The sequence below is a fragment of the Elaeis guineensis genome, chromosome 2 (assembly GCF_000442705.2).
Source record: "Elaeis guineensis isolate ETL-2024a chromosome 2, EG11, whole genome shotgun sequence".
NCBI lineage: Eukaryota > Viridiplantae > Streptophyta > Magnoliopsida > Arecales > Arecaceae > Elaeis > Elaeis guineensis.
In genome coordinates, this window is record NC_025994.2 from 126,919,760 (window position 1) to 126,934,964 (window position 15,205).

General features: G+C 36.6%; 1 protein-coding gene across 4 annotated transcripts; it reads left to right on the forward strand.

Annotated features, from left to right (window-relative positions):
- The first annotated feature begins 590 nt into the window (after window positions 1-590).
- LOC105041367 (protein PARTING DANCERS homolog) lies at window positions 591-5,181 on the forward strand. Of its 4 annotated transcripts, XM_029262760.2 has the most exons (9): window positions 591-809; window positions 3,385-3,506; window positions 3,576-3,664; window positions 3,735-3,830; window positions 3,912-4,006; window positions 4,085-4,125; window positions 4,208-4,291; window positions 4,750-4,848; window positions 4,926-5,181. In XM_029262760.2, exons 1-9 carry the CDS (start codon window positions 746-748, stop codon window positions 5,034-5,036), a joined length of 801 nt encoding a protein of 266 aa, XP_029118593.1. In that variant the 5' UTR covers window positions 591-745; the 3' UTR covers window positions 5,037-5,181. The 4 variants fall into 4 exon arrangements, with proteins under 4 accessions (XP_029118593.1, XP_073107150.1, XP_029118594.1 ...); XM_073251049.1 differs by lacking the exon at window positions 4,208-4,291; XM_029262756.2 differs by having other exon boundaries at window positions 593-809; window positions 3,912-4,125.
- Window positions 5,182-15,205: the final 10,024 nt, after the last annotated feature.

The following is a 15,205-nucleotide window of genomic DNA, read 5'->3' on the forward strand; positions in this document are numbered from 1 at the left end:
TCTTTTCTCTTCCATTAATTCCAAGGATAAACCTTTTTTTTTTTTTTTTTTTTTTTTTGCTGAAGCATAAGCACGTTGTATTTTTACTAAAATATTTCATTACCAAACATTCAGCATCTATAACTCCTGGATCTTAACATCCCAAATGAAATAACGTGGTTTAATGTGCCATCTTTCTCGAATGGTTCTTGCTTGCAGAGATGGAGTCAAGGCCAAGCCCAAATTATTTTCATCGAAAAATAAGACAACGTCCTGAAGCTCAATCAAGTTTCCATAACCCAATAGCGAGAGACTTCTGCCTCCTGGAGACACGGGCCCTCTGTGAGGAAAATTGTTTCAAGAAAAAATTTTTGTGCATCGCATGTGATGATTGGCTCATGTACGGAGCCGGACAGTGTGGGGGAAAAAAAAAATTTTTTTTTTTTGACCGGCCCCGCGTGTGATCCGATCAATTTTTCTTGTTTCAAAAACCGTCAAGCTGGGCTGGTTCACTTTAGTAGTCTGGGGCCCATATTTCGAGCCCAACTTTGTCCTGGCCCGGGCCTTTAACCCCGCAGCTGCACATGGCATCTCCTAAGCTGGGAATACGATCGCACTTCCGTACAATGCCGAGGGTATTACGCGACGGTTCAAAAAAAAAAAAAGGGCGGACCGAGGAGTGGAGACCGCGGAACGACTGGAGAGATCGCTATTTAAAGAACCCTCCTCCCATCTATCCTTGTCCTCCACTTGAGCGACAGGTCGAATGGCGAGTGTGAGAGGGAGCTGGACCGATCGCGCAAGAAATCCGCCGATCCCTCCTAATTCCGGTAATCTTCGACCTCTTTCTCGGTGTCGAGATGATTTCTTGCCTCTCGATGGCTGATATTGGTCTCGCACGTGAACCCTAATTCTTTGATTTCTTGGAACCTCGATAGTATACGAAGTTTTTTTTTTTTTTTTTCACTGATTTCTGGATGATTTGAAGTCGATTCTTCGTAATTTGGTTTGTGGATACAATGCATGCGATTTAGATCACGTCATCCATGACTAATGTGGTTCTTCTTGATACCTCTGAATTTTGAGATCATGTTTAACGCCGCAAACCCTGATTCTTACATCGGACTCTTTGATGTCTTGTTTGTTTCAATCAACTTCATCGCATCTGCAACTATGTCCTGTAATTCCTAGATGATGTTTAAATGAGTTATCCTGTAATGTTTATATGTCACACATGCGCTTTAGGCCACGTAACAATTTTATTTCTTTCTTCTTGTGTTGTTCTTCTTTGTTCTGATTCTTTTTTCTTTGTAATGGTCTGATTGAGAATTCAACAATTGTGTATCTGAATCTCTATTTGTTGCTTTAGAATGGTTATAACCTTTCTTTTCTTTAAAGGAAAAATGAAGGAAAGCACAATGATCAGAATTTTTTGGACTCATGGAAATCAATGTATTAATATTTATTGGTGCTCTTGGGAACCTGAGTAGGGTTTGATCTGAACAAGGTCTTGAAACTATTGGAGCTTTCAATTTTTTGGAATTGTTTGGGTTCTGGAAGTGTCAGAAATCTAGATTTTAAGATTGTCATGCATCTTGTGTGCAGAAAGTCCCTGTAAAATAACACAAGTTCCATGCATATTTTATTCAGTTATCATTCTGCATAATCTAGATTTTAAGATGAAGTGAGAGTCGGTTCTTAATTTCTGTTCTACTCACTAACAGCATATTATTTGCTTACATCACAAGATTTCTTTGTCATGTTGGCATCGAATGATTTGGAAATTCTATTCTTATGCTATCAACTCTGCTTGGGGGATTTATAGACAATTGCTTCTTGCTTCCTCTTTCATTTTAATTTCATTTATATTGTTTATTTACTGTATATGACGGTGCTTCTATGTGTTTTGAAAGAACAGAGAAGTCTGAGGTAATGGATTAAAACTTTATGTTATAACCTTCCTTTTCTTTAAGGAAAGATGAAGGAAAGCACAAGGATCAGAATTTTTTGTACTCATGGAAATCCATGTATTGATATTTATTGGTGCTCTTGGGAACTATGTAAGTAAGGTTTGATCTGGACAAGGGCATGATACTATTGGAGTTTCAATTTTTTGGGATTGTTTGGGTGCTGGAAGTGCCAGAAATCTAGATTTTAAGATTGGTGTGGACCTTGTGTACAGAAAATCCATGTAAAATAACATGAGTTCTGTGCATATTTTATTCAGCTACGGCAGCATTATGATTGTGCCTAATCTAGATTTCAATATGGCATGTTATTTGCCTCATGGTGAACTGAGAGTTGGTTCTTAATTTCTGTTTTACTCACTGACAGCACATTATTTGCTTACATCATAAGATTTCTCTGTCACTTTGATATCAATTCTGCTTGGGGAGTTTATAGACAATTACTTCTTGCTTCCTCTTTAATTTTAATTGATTTTATATTGTTTATTTACTGTATATGACTGTGCTTATATGTGCTTTGGAAGAACAGAGAAGTTTGAGGGTATCGAATTAAAACTCTATGTATGTATAATTTCAAGTCTCCAAAAATAACCATACTGGACATCCTTTTCCAGGTCAAGTGTATGTCAAAACCATTCTTGCTATGTCACACCCACTGAAAGACTTGTGGTTAGATATAACTATGATCCGAAAACTCTGTACTTGACAAAGAGATCCTTCTTTTGTTGCATCCCACTCTCTCTAAAGTATGTTTTGGAGATTCGAAGCAAATATAGTGATATCTCTTTGCCTATGTAAGAGGTGAAAATCCTTAGAGATTAATTATTACGACAGACGCTGGAGGAGAAATGTTGGAACATCTCAGTAATGCAACAATCTGCAGTGACAGTTAGTTTCTTTAATATGTACATTTTCTTATGGAGAACAGTCTTTGACATACTATATACATGATAATAGGTGTATGGACATATCAAATGCAATTTTATTCATTCAGTCATGCCTCAAGCTTTTATTAGAAAAGAAAAAAGCTGCTATACTTCATTTTTTGTAGGTTTATTTTCTGCTTTATTGCAGATTTTGTTTTTTAATTTTTCTGCTTTGAGTCCTTTGCTGTCACTGATCCAATTTGCTCTGCTTATAAGAGACTATATCCAAAACAAATTTGTCAAATTATTGAACAATATATTGCTTTCTGGTCTCTTGTGAAAAGCTTTGGGTCGCAAGCTTGTCTATTCTCACAGTTGGCATACTCTACTGGAACTCGATGTTCTATTTGCTTGCAGAAATTAGCAATGGATTTCATACCCATTAGATCAGATAAGAGGCAGTCTAATGTTTGTGTTTATTTCTGATGCCTAGGCCGGGACTCTGCTTTAAAATTTTACTGTATCCCAACTTTTGACAAAAAAGGGTTAACCACATATTCCATTCTATGCAGGTAGTGGAGTTTGCATGATGAATACATCATGGAGGGATAACCAGCATCCATCCTTCATTCTCTTCATTTCATCATTCCTTAGTGCAAATTCATACCGTCTAAACTTCCTACCCATAGCCGCTGTAATTCTTATGTCTTGTTTTGAAATTCCTGCAACAAGTTCATCTGTCATTTTGATCACTGGATTGTAGGATTTCATATTCAACAATGGTGGACTATCAGTTGCTTTTATTTTTGTAACAAATTGGGATTGTGATAATGGATCTGCTGTCTTTGACAGGTATCTAGAACCTTATATTAGTTAAGTTTCATTGTTATGCAATTGTTTGACTTTATTGAAATATGTACAGAGCTGAAAAATTGAAGAGGCAGTTCAGGCATCTGTATGTTGTCGTATCTGTCCCAACAAGGGAACAAAATGATTCTTTCAATCACTCATACTTCAAGTAGGTAGTAGAACTTTTCAAGGCTTGAAGCTCCTTCCCAGTTTGAGTGATTGTCAAGGACTTGGATGTGTGGTAATTAAGGTATGCTGTGGAGCTTGGTAGCCCAACCTTTGTGCCAGTTCATGATCCAGAGATGGGCTTCGAGAAGATTGTGAAGATAGCTCATGCTCATGGGGGTAGGATGTTGATCTCTATTTCTAATCTGAGGTGTTCCTCTTTGAATGACACATACCATGCTAATCACTCATCTGCAGTATGTAAACGACAAGATGCCATCTCCATGATGAAGAATGAGGTCAGTTAATGAACCTTTTTCTTTTTCCTTGTTTGCTAACATCCTTATTTATTTGAACAATGTACTGCTTTCATTTGAAAAGCGTGAGCAAGCAGTGCAAGGAATGGACTTATTCCTCAGAGTGGTTACCTCCATACCCGGAATCGACAACCATGATGCGAATGCAGTAACTATCTTTTCCTTGTCTGAGGCGATTGTGTGTTGATATGTTTTTGGTGATGGTTCTAAATTAGAATGGAGTTTCGTTTTTCACAAAACTGATTATGCCAGGGATGAGCATCACCAGACTCTTTATGCACATTTTCTGCTCTGCTAATCAAACTAGGAGAAATATAAATTTGTTAAGTATCCCAAATCCCTGAATAGTCCTGGACCCTGCTTAATTTAAATTTCAAGTGCTATTATTGCAATTAGAGGCATTTAGTCAATAATCAATGATCATCACATAGTCTCTGCAGTCATGACCTTTTGGATTCTTAAAGTGAATATTGTTTCATTGTTTTTTATTGTGTGAAGTTCTGCCTGTATGATACTTCTGCAAATGCTGTGTTTTATCTGCTCAACATCCAAGAAATACTTGGTCTTTAAAGAAAACTAAGAATTTTTTATTGCAATGCCTTGTAGCTTGCCCAAGCCATTGGTTCAATTGAAGCAATATCAAAAGCATCGAAGGGCTTTATTCTGGAAAATACAGACCTTTCAGTGGATAAAGCAGAAAGGATTGTAAGGTTCTTCAGAGATCCAAATTACTATCTCAGTCCAAAAATCAATTGACTGTAGAGTTATGATTTTTCATCCAGGTCAACTCTCTATTTTCTGTTTCCAAGGATGAACATCACCGTTTTGGGGTTTTGTTTGCTGTACCTGCAAATCATGATTATTTTTTTGACCTTGCAAATTTCATAAGGTAAGCCACAATCGTGTGGGTGGTTGGGTGGTTTCCCATGCATGCGGGTGAATGTCTGGACGTGTACATGTGTTTTACAAAGCTTTAACAGATCCCTAAGAATTAGAACGTTCTGATGGGTGGAAGTTCAGAAGTTCTTTTTTTCTCCATCCTCATGTTGCTGACTCTTTTCATGTCAATTGTATTCTTAGTTTCTTTTTTTTTTTTTTTAAAGAAAAAAGAGTGATTTCTCCAAATTCCATGTCCAAATTAAAGAGAAGTTGAAAGAAGTGGACTCCACAAACAGCCTCCATGGTTTCTTCATGGTTCGTAGCTGCACTAATATTTATCCTTTCCAGTATCAATAGGGCTAGGTATTTTTTGCAGGGATATTCACTGGAGGCCACCATCTATAATTGCAAATGTTAACACATACAACAATATTGGATCACATCATGGTTTGCTAATTGCGTTACCTGCTGCTACTGCTCAATCGAAAACAGTGGAATTTATCATCAATTTTATAAAAGTCAATTTGTTCTCTCCACATTTTTAATAATAGTGAAAATATGAACACCCTCAAGTAACTGTACTTATCTTTTTTTCTAAGCAAAAACATATGGTTTATGGAAAAAAACTCCCAGAATTGATGTTCTTTTTTTTCTCAGTTAGTATTTCAGTAAGTCAACACCTTCATACAATGGTCATACATAGGTTGCACTGGTCGCTTATTTTGAGGAATGGCTAACTACGTCAAAGAACCACTGAACCACTTTGATCACCTTTAATTAACCCCCCACCCCTGTTCCCTCACTTTAGCAATTGGTCTCTGACTCTGTTCTTATGTTTAGCTGCTTGGGGTATGCAAAAAATGTTTTTTATCAGATGGCAATACTTCTTCAGTTGAAGCAAGTGATTCATTAATAACTAGAAAACAGATGGCATGACTCTGCATTATATTGCATCCAATCACCACCGTTGATATAACTACTAGATTTCTTCTAGCATTTTAGGTTTGAAATTTTATACTTCCAACTTTAGACGGACAGTTCTTATTCTTAAGAGTCCATACTTTTTTTCAATAATTTGATATTATGATCATCCTACGCATCACCATGTTCATGAATGGAATATAGCTGACCTGTTCGGTATTGCTTTTGTTTTGTATTTTCACTTGTAGAAATCCAAAGAGAAAAACGAAGTAGACTGAACAACATGCATGACGAAATCCTTTAAAAAAGAAAATTATTTGTAAAATCTTTGAGAGCTTTGGCAGATTTATTGCTTTCAAACGTCAATCTCCATTTGGGATTTTACTAATTTGTAAAGAAACAAAAACACGAGAAGCAGCAAAGCTGAACTGGCATGAACTTCATTTTTTGTGCACTTAGTTTCAGAGAAGGATTTTTGATGTACTTGGATAAGTTATGAGTCGACTTTGTTTTAAAGAACCTCTCTGTCATATTCTATTGTGCTTATCTCAGTGGGATGGCAGAGTGAACTACAGTTCTGGTTAATTTCTCGAGTTCCCATTCCAGATGCAATTTTTTCAGGTAGGATGAACCGTTTGATAGTCTTGACGATATGTGCACATGATATCTGGTCATGCTCTCTCTGAACTTACAGTTCCAAATCTAAGCTGCATTGCAATCATGAGATCTTCTGCTTATCTTTTTTGAGAAAAGAGATTTTCTGCATATCAAAGGGCTATAAATGCTAGTTGTAATGTTCCATGATAGAGAATGATTTATGAAAGATGACTTGTTTTTCTGCAGTTTCTTTTATAGCTATAGAGATGGTTATACAAGCTTCTTCATTGACTAATAACTTAGATAAAAAGGTTATGGATTGGCATGAGCAGGTTCAAATTATAAAGGGGCTGATCTGATTTACCAATCTAACTTGGCTTAAAAACGTTTAATAAATGGGTTGGTTCAACACCTACCACACCCAAAAAGTCAAAAATTGTACAGAGATAAAGATGGTTTGTATAGTCTCTTTTTCTTAGGGCCTGTTTGGATAACTGGAGTCAAAATTCCATAGAAATATAGGTTTGGACCAATACAAGTACAACCACTTAAATGAGGTCAAGTCTAGTCTGTCTTTATAAATGCCTAGAGAATTATTACAGTGGACCGGCCCAAATCCCATATGGAAAAAAAAAAAAAATTTTTGAGGTTTTTTTTTTCTCTCTATAGAATTTTGACTGATGTACTGTAATAGTTCTTTGGGTATTTATAAATATAGAGCTTGTCCAGCTTCATTTAGATGATTGTATTGGTTCAAATCCATAATTATTATAAGATTTTGGGTCCAATCATCCAAACAAATTGTTAACCTTTTATTATTTCCAACCCTTTCAAACCTTCTACCACCAAGCCCCTCCAAATTACACCCTTCCCTCCCTAACCCCCCACCTAATATGTCTCTGAGTTCTTGTGAGTAATCAACAAACAGGCCTTTAACCTTTTATTATTCCCAACCCTTCCAAACCTTCTACTCCCAAGCCCCTTCAAGTTACACCCTTCCCTCTCCAACCCTCACCTAATATATCTCGGAGTTCTTGTGAGTAATCAACAAACTTCCAAAACAAGCAGAGAAGTGGTCAGCCAATGTGTGATGCCACCCAGTCACTAGGTCTAGTTCCCTGTCTGAATACGTGAGCAATAACCCCTTTCCCCGCCATTAGGTTTCTTGGCTAGAATTTGGAAGAAGGGATTTTATCTAATTTATAGGATGACCTATTGTTAAATAGTTATGCATAACCTAAAACCAAACTATTTAATGAGTAGGCTGTTCTTGACACCATACTAGTCATGCCCTAATCCCACTGTTTGTGTTGGGCACATAGTATGGCCGTATATTCCTTAGGACATGACTTCGAAGAATATACAAGATCTACAGATTGGACAAACTTCAATAATACTGGAAATGTGTAAAATATAATTATCATCCTCAAGAATAAAATACGTCAATTCCCTCTTTATTAGGTAGTATAAATAACCCAATTACAAGGTTCCAAACATCCAGTGGTCTTAGAGATTCGAAAGTCTTTCCGCCTCTCGGTGGTAAACCCAAAATTCCGGCCGAGTGCCAAGTGTCCCATGCCTCTAAAAAGAAAGGCAAAAGAGTAGCGTGAGCTAATAGTTTGGTAATAATTCCCTAATATACATCAATATAAACAATTAAATAGCATATTTTTCATGACAAATGTAGCTATTTTAACAATATTAAAATTACCAACATCATGAACTGCACATTTTAGTTGACCTGTATTTAAATTTTCATATCTACAACTTAATAGTCATGATCTATCAATGAAAAACAATTGAGATAATAATTTTATTCAATAGTGATTTTAAATAAGTATTTTATTATTATTTAATTTGCAAGAGTTGGATTCAACAAGATTCCTAAGGTTAAATAATAAGTAATTTAACTTATTCTTTTAATTTTGAACTAACCATAGTCATACTCTTGATATAGATATGCAAACTATTATTTCATATATCTGTCTATAGTAAGACTATTCGCAACGTCATGTTCTTATCTGTGACAAGATTATCTATAATATAATATTCTTGTTTATAATAAGGTTATCCATAATCAAGTATCTGTAACTTTATGTTTCTATTCATCATGAGGCTATCTGTAATGTTATATTCTTGTCTACGATGAAGCTATCCATAATGTCACATTGTTATCCATGATGAGACTATAAATACTAACATGGCTAATTCAAATGCCTTTTACTAACCACTTATGCAAAATTTAATTTATTAGTTAATTATATAAACTGTGCTTGCCATATTTAAATATAAATTTATATTAGATTCCATGCAAAATAAAAAGCAAAATACTACCGTAGTCCCTTACAAATCCAATCCCATCCGTGCATGGTACATATAAATGGATAAAAAATTTTACATCCATGCAAGTGAACATGCAAGAAAATTTTTACCTCATTTGACAGTACGGTCTAAACAACATGTCGACCAGTCCAACTCCTAACATACCTAGTCAATTTAGTATTGATATTTAATATAATTAGAGAAACTAACTATCCTCACAAAAATAAACTAGCCTACCTATGATCAACCATCGCTCAAAGATACTAATTTAATTAGTCGTTTAACTTTTTTCAGGTTTCTTATGTTGAGTGTTTGAACATCAAAATTAGTCCTAATTCTAGATTTTTCTCGACCTCCCTTGGTCCAAACTAATTACCAAAATTAAATAAAGAGGAACTTGTCAAATTATATCAAACTTGTCTTCAGCCAATCTACATGAGCAAGATTGCACCAAACTCCTCTGTTCGGCATGTCTTTCAATGGGTCATAGTCCCATCTAACCCAAACAATTTCAATGAACTTATTGATCTCTGAGGGTTAAAATTGTAGCATAAACTGTTATTATTACTCACCTTTGGATGAAACGTACTTTATGATGGCCATCATATGGGTCTTAAAGGATATTAATCCTCAGACCCTATCGTTTCAGATACTTAGCTTTGCGTTGTAAAACTTAATTATGTCTCAAAGTCTCACATGTTACAGAGTACAAATTGCCTTTCCGAGGTGGACCATCTACGTTCCAATCCAATAAAAGGAGAATAAAATTCTCTATGCAACGACCAGACTTAGCTAGAATTGATATTAGGATTTATTTTTTAATCACAATTTTACTTTAGATTTTGTAAACAATTATGAATGGTGTATAATAAAATATTGAAACTCAGGATCCAGGAGATAGTAACGTGACAACGTGCGTTTAGTTGTTTATTGTAAAACTTACTGTCATTACTAGAGAAAAAAAAGGAAAAAGTTTATCGATTTAACTGTAATTCATTAGCCTCACCAATATGAGCTGGATCATACAGTAAATTGGCAAAATAGAGCAGTCATACGTTGCAAGTATGAGTACCGTTAAAAAAGTCAAAAAAAAAAAAAGAACATCTTGAAATGTTTGTGGCCTCTTGGCCATCTCAGGCCATACAACTTCTTTGGTGTGCTCAACCATAAAAAAAGATCATTTAGTCAGCTGCTCTGTTGGCCTCGTGATAGACATGTCTGATCTCGATCGAGCAGCATCTCTGAATAAGACGCTAAGTATCACTAAGAAGGGGATGAGTAGCACTGGTCCTTTGTTGCATCTTAAACTAACCAATAATCGTAGTTGAATCGCCCTCCATAATCAACCTCTGCATTTGTAGCCATAGCTTTGCAAAAGATATACCAGCTCAGGCAGCCTGTAACTCCGCTACAAGAATGATGCTATCAAGGAGGTGGCACTCGTTAACTACTACTAGTCTGGAGTTAGGACCGTGGATGATGAAGCCTGCACCACCTTTAGAGTCTCTCACGCTGTCATCGAAGAAGATGTTATGGAAACTCGAGGGTGGGGGCACCCAAGTAATAAACACCACATGGGTCACTGCCTAAGCAGTCGAGGAGTTTTAGATGTCCCAAGTAATATAGGTCAAGTATATCGATAGCACATCCATAATCTCTCTAGCTTGCGCCAATGTCCTCTCCAAGATAAATCTCATCGACTACCAAGACGCCTTAAAGATGCTCCTATTTTTAGCAAACCAAATGTAACAAATGATGTACACCACCCCAATCCTCAAATCCTTGGATGAATCACTCTGCAAGCTCCACCGAAGTCCCTCCACAAAAAATTGAGCTGGTTTTATAAAGACACCTATTTTTCAAGATACTTAGATTGGCTTGGTTTTTCAAGCTGGACTGTCTACACTTTGTCCAATGAAATGAGAGTATAATTATTTACCAAAGTTTCAGATTCAACCAAAGTTAAGTTTGGCATTATACATATTAATTGATGTTAATAAAATTTTATGCTCTTTAATTTTCTATTAGAAGGGTAAAGGTATCTTAGCAAATATAATTGTGCCGACTTCTTGTCCCAAAAGGCTGGAGCAATGATTCTGAAACTTCCTATGGAGATCGGAGCATGATGGTCATCGGATCCACCTATTGTTTTAGGAGGCGGTCTGCCTAGGGGTGGCAATCGAGTTGGGTCGGATCATAAATAAGTCAGATCAGATACGAATTAGGTCAGAAAGCATCAAAATTGAACCCGACCTATTTATTAAACAAGTTAGATTTTCAAATCTGAACCTGATCCATTTAATAAACAGATTATCTGACCCAACTTATTTAACTTATTTATTAAATAGATAACCTGTTTAACCGATCCGACCCAATCCGTTTAATCTATTTATCGTTTGACCTGTTTATTAGATGAACAATCTATTTAACCGATCCAATCCAACCCATTTCATCTGTTTTTAAATAAGACAAACATCACAAACAACCAGCATGTTTAATTTAGTGCAAAAGGAAGAGGAGGTTCAAATTTAGTATTTCATCTATAACTAAATCAAAACAACAACAATCGGTTGCCGGTAGAAGAAGGCCGTCCAAGATTATTGCTGTTAGAAATAGTTGAATCAGTAAAAAGATATTCTAAAATTATTATAGCCTCCCTACACAAATTTTAAAATAAATCTCTGTATATTTTGACAATCAACATAAAAAACAGAAGTCAAAAGAATACAAAACAGAATACAAAATTAATGGGAGGAAAAAAATAAGAAAATATACCTTAGAAGGATTAAGAAAGCATGGAAGGAGAAAATTTTGAAAAAAAAAAATTTTAGATCTCGAGCGGCCATCCCCCTTTGGCGACGGTCGTTGAGGAAAAAAGGGCATCGGCCATCGAAAGAGTAAAAAAGAAGAAAAATCTTAGATTTCGAGTGGCTAAGGCGCCAAGCGGCACAACTGCATAAGCCCTAGAGCATCTGGAGGAGGAAATCGAGGAAAGGTGGAAGCATCGGAGGAAGGGTGGAAGCACTGAAGGAGGTGGAAGCATCTGCCGACGGCCACTAAGGGAGTGGAGCTGTGGAGGACTGAAGGAGGAAACCCTAGAGCATCGAGAGTCGAGAACGAGATGGGATAGAAAAATAAAATGGGGCCGAAGTGGTGAATACACCAGAGGAAGCCGAGGGAGGATGGAAGCAGTAAAGGAGGTGAAAGCATCTGTCGGCGACCACCGAAGGAGTGGAGCTGTGGAGGATCGAAGGAGAAAACCCTGGAGCATCGAGAGTCGAGAATGAATGGAATGAAAAAATAGAATGGGACCAAAGTGGCGAATAGCGGAACCCCTAAAGCCCCTAAAGGATCCAGCTGTCATGGATTAAACAGGTTTATAGTTATAACCCGACCTGATCCGACCCAACTCATTTATTAAACAGGTTAAACGGATCAGCTGTCTGAAATCTGAATCTGATCTGATTATTAAACAGGTCAACCCATTTACGATCTAAATCTATTTAATCCAAATCCAAACCTGTTTAAGATGGATCGAATGTGGGTCGGATTGGTGGGTCGGGTCAATTTTTGCCACCCTTAGGTCTGTCAGCCGATGAGGGATGGAGGTCTAGGGATTCAATCTCTGTTAGTCAGAAGGAAGGCTTTGATCATCAGATATACTGTCAGATTCCTTATCCAGCCTAATTATCTATAAAGCAGAATGATGAGGGTCCAGTATAGGGCATAGAGCCAAGGAATCGAGATCTAAGACACCTGTGGCTGCTTCATCTGAAAGGAGATTTGTGCGTGTGGGCCTGATGTTCTGGCATAAGTCAGAAGGTTGATTGGAAATGGAACTTCAGTGGATGTGAGTTAGGATATTTAAATTTTGAGCCTATCTCTCTTCCGCTAGCCGACCTATGTCAGTAGTGAGGTGGATAGTCATCTGTGTGTTTGTGACGTGCTTATTGCTAATAGTAGGGGTTGGAGGGCCCAGGAGATCATTCATCTTTTTGGCGGTCCGCTCGCTGATCGAATCATCGTTTCTCCAATTCTGGTTCATCTCACTCAAGATTTGAGAATGAGGGGTCGTTCTTGTTGTCCTAGGATTCTTTTGAGGGATCTATTAGAAATGTGTAGGTCGACGATGGATAGGAGGATTGAGGCTGCTTTGATTTGGAGAGTGGCTGCCCATTTGAGAGTGAGACTCTTTCTTTGGAAGCTTGCTTGGGACTAACTTCTGATGCGCATAATTCTCAAAGATAGAGCTATGGAGATTCTGACTTCATATCTGGTGTATGGGTTGAAGGATGAGTCGACAGAGTACGCCATCCTACGTTGTCCAAAGGTGAGGCTGATTTGGAAACGGGCGGACGACTAACCTTGGAAGGCAAGTCATGGCCCGTGGCTAAAGTCCTTGAGCGTGGTTTGACAGAGTACGTCGGAGGAGGCAGCCTCCACTTGGAGGGGTCAAATAGCCTATATCACCTATCAAATTTGACTTTTCAGAAACAACTTAATCTTCAAGGGCAAGGTGGTACTTATTCACCAGGTGTTGGAGAGACTTACATGCTTGGCTGCAAAGTATTGCCAGTTCAACGCTGTTGGCCTATCCCTTGATACCGTTGATCCCTGAGACTCCCATGCTATTCCTACAGTGACCCAAAGGATTATTTTCATTTTCTGGAAGTCCCCACTCTTGGGATTTGTCAAGATAAATTTTGATGGCAATGTCCAGGATGGCAGGGGCAGTGGGAGATTTATTATCTGGGATCTTGATGCTAGGCTGCTGGTGACCGAAGGCTCTCATCTTTTTGAGCCTTCAGTCCCGGGAGATGAGCTTCATGCTGCCTAGGTAGGCATCACTTATGCTAGACAGAAACTACGGACGAAGAGGATCTTTATTGAGAAAGATTCTGCTACAGTCATGGATTGGATCAGAGGCAGTAGGAAGCAACTGGAGACACATCTGCTTCTCCATGACATCTGGATTTCTTTATGTCATTGTGCTACGGTGTTGATCCAGCATGTTTAACTGGAGGTGAATAGCATAGCTAATTGGATTTTCTTATGTGGCAGACCACTCTAGGGACTGGATCTGGAGACAGGTGATCCGTGCCTATCGAATCTGTGGGACCTTTTGTATTTTGATTTTATGGGCTGTTCTCACACCAGAGTGGTGTGGCCTCCACTTGTACAAAAAAAAAAAGGAAAGGGGGGTGTGGGGCGGGAGTGTTAAGGGAACAAAAATCATATGGGGCATGCACTATAAAAGATCATATAAGATGGACTTCACAATGTGCCATGCGTATCTTAATACTAATTTTAAAATATGAGTCTAAAAATCAAAAATTTTTTCTACTAACGGAGTTATTAGTTTCGTGATTAAAGTATTCTTTTTCTTTCTTATTTTCAGCATATAGTGATACATACTATATGATCATATAATACAGACTAAATATATAATCAGGTGATACATACTGTAAGCTTTTTTAATACACATCCAATAATAATGTAATACACACCTATAACTAAATTAATATATAGTTTACCGAATTTAGTTTTATCAGTACAAAGTATATAGTTAATTGATACACATTTAGCAAAATATTTATCCAACATCCCAATACACATCTCTAGATAAAGCAATATATAGTTTTCAAAATATAATATTCATCAATACATAGTATATCAGTAAATGATGCATACTAGATGACCTATTGATATATATTGGAAGTTTTTTTGATACACATCCAGTAACGATTTAATACATATCTACAGATAAATTGATATATGGTTTACTGAACCTAGTATTCACTAATATATAGTATATTATCAGTTAATACACATCTAACAAGATATTCAACCGATGTCCCAATACATACCTCTAGATGAAATGATACACAGTTTTCATAAATTTTTAAATATAAAAATCTTAGAAAAAAAAATTAGAAGAGGAGAAAGGGCCTCGAGGTATGTATTGGGCATTACTGGGTGTGAATTAAGAAAACTTATAATATGTATTAATAAGCTATCTAGTATGTATCATTTACTTATATCCTATGCACTGATAAATATTATATTTTGAAAACTATATATTGTTTTATTTAGATGTGTGTATTAGGATGTTGGATGAATATTTTGTTAGATGTTTGTCAACTAGTCATATACTATGTACTAGTGAATATTAAGTTTGATAAATTATGTATCAATTTAGCTATAGATATGTATTAGATCGTTGCTGGATATGTATCAAAAATACTTATAGTATATATCATCTGGTTATATATTTAGTGTGTATCATATACTCATATAGTATGTATCGCTATATGCTAAAAATAAAAAAAATATATTTTAATCA